Source organism: Poecilia reticulata, unplaced genomic scaffold (assembly GCF_000633615.1).
Source record: "Poecilia reticulata strain Guanapo unplaced genomic scaffold, Guppy_female_1.0+MT scaffold_254, whole genome shotgun sequence".
In the NCBI taxonomy this organism is placed as follows: Eukaryota; Metazoa; Chordata; class Actinopteri; order Cyprinodontiformes; family Poeciliidae; genus Poecilia; species Poecilia reticulata.
The window spans coordinates 231,328-232,596 of record NW_007615038.1 but is presented as its reverse complement, the minus strand read 5'-3'; the positions used below and the strand labels follow the sequence as shown (position 1 = coordinate 232,596).

General features: G+C 47.7%; 1 protein-coding gene across 1 annotated transcript in view; it reads left to right on the top strand.

The window, feature by feature from the left end:
- Window positions 1-21: 21 nt before the first annotated feature.
- The window catches only part of LOC108165964 (alcohol dehydrogenase 1-like), a 4,601-nt gene continuing 3,353 nt past the window's right edge, over window positions 22-1,269 (top strand). The window contains exons 1-3 of the mRNA XM_017303370.1: window positions 22-155; window positions 256-475; window positions 1,028-1,267. Of these exons, the coding sequence (XP_017158859.1) occupies window positions 278-475; window positions 1,028-1,267 (438 nt within the window). The 5' untranslated portion in view covers window positions 22-155; window positions 256-277. The remainder of the gene's footprint in view (window positions 156-255; window positions 476-1,027; window positions 1,268-1,269) is intronic.

Below are 1,269 nucleotides of genomic sequence, written 5' to 3'. Positions count from 1 at the left end.
TATTTAGCTTGTTACCTAAACGTATAGCTTCAAAGTAAATATTTAGTGTCTCCTTTTGGTCTCCTAGGAGACAAGGCGATCCCTCTTTTCCTCTGCCAGTGTAAGGAATGTCGGTTCTGTAAGAGTCCGAGGACCAACCAGTGTGAGAAAGCATGGTGAGACTGTCCWGCTGCGCTCCATCCTCAGCCTTTTCTGGTGCYATTTTTCCAGTAAAGAACAAACWCAGCTCTTTATCTCATWAACTATCTTGATCAGGACCAGAATTCGTCAAGAAATTATGGCCGGAGTGGAATCCAGGTTCACCTGTAAGGGGAAGAGGATCCACCAGTTCATGGGAACCAGCACCTTCTCTGAGTACACCGTCATCAACCAGATCGCTGTGGCCAAGATCGACCCCGCGGCTCCTCTGGACAAGGTCTGCCTGCTGGGCTGCGGGATCTGCACCGGTTACGGAGCCGCGGTGAACACCGCCAAGGTGGGACGCCTCAGGGACCTGAGAGCCGTGGCCCCGCACTGCCACTAGTCCGCTAACAGCACAGAGAACGTTTCTTTTAGCTGCTTTTTAAACTTTCAGTCAAATAAAGTTTGTAATTAGTTAAGAAGTTTTATTCATTGGAAAATAAAACTATTTGTTTCTTAGTTTTTAAGAGTTAAACTAGAATGTCATGCTTTTACTTTGAAGTGAGTCAAGACTTTAATAGTAATGATGCGACCCGCTCTGGACACATCCTGGATATCAACAAGCATGTAGCTTTAGCATCTGCTAAATATTATGTTAGCATAGTACCTTAGTGTTTGCTTAAGCTAAATAATACGTTGGTATATTTACCATTAGCTTACACTAAATAACATGTTTAGCATGAGGCTGGCAGCATAAGCTGTTAGCATTTGCTAAGCTATTCAATTTTAATGTTTTGACCAATAACAGACCATGAGATTWACTCTGTTCTGTTTRATCCGGTCCCAGGTGGCAGAAGTTTGGGATTACGTTGTGTTTCCGTATTTCAGAGGTCCTCCGTGTGTCCAGGTGGAACCGGGCTCCAGCTGCGCCGTGTTCGGTCTGGGAGCCGTGGGYTTGGCTGCTGTCATGGGCTGCAAGGCGGCAGGAGCCAGCAGGATCATCGCCGTCGACATCAACCCGGACAAAGCCGAGAAGGCCAAAGAGTTGGGCGCCACCGACTTCCTGAACCCAAAAGACCACAGCCAGCCCATCCATGAGGTGATCTCTGGCATGACCGGAGGAGGGGTGGACTTCTCCCTGGAGTGCGT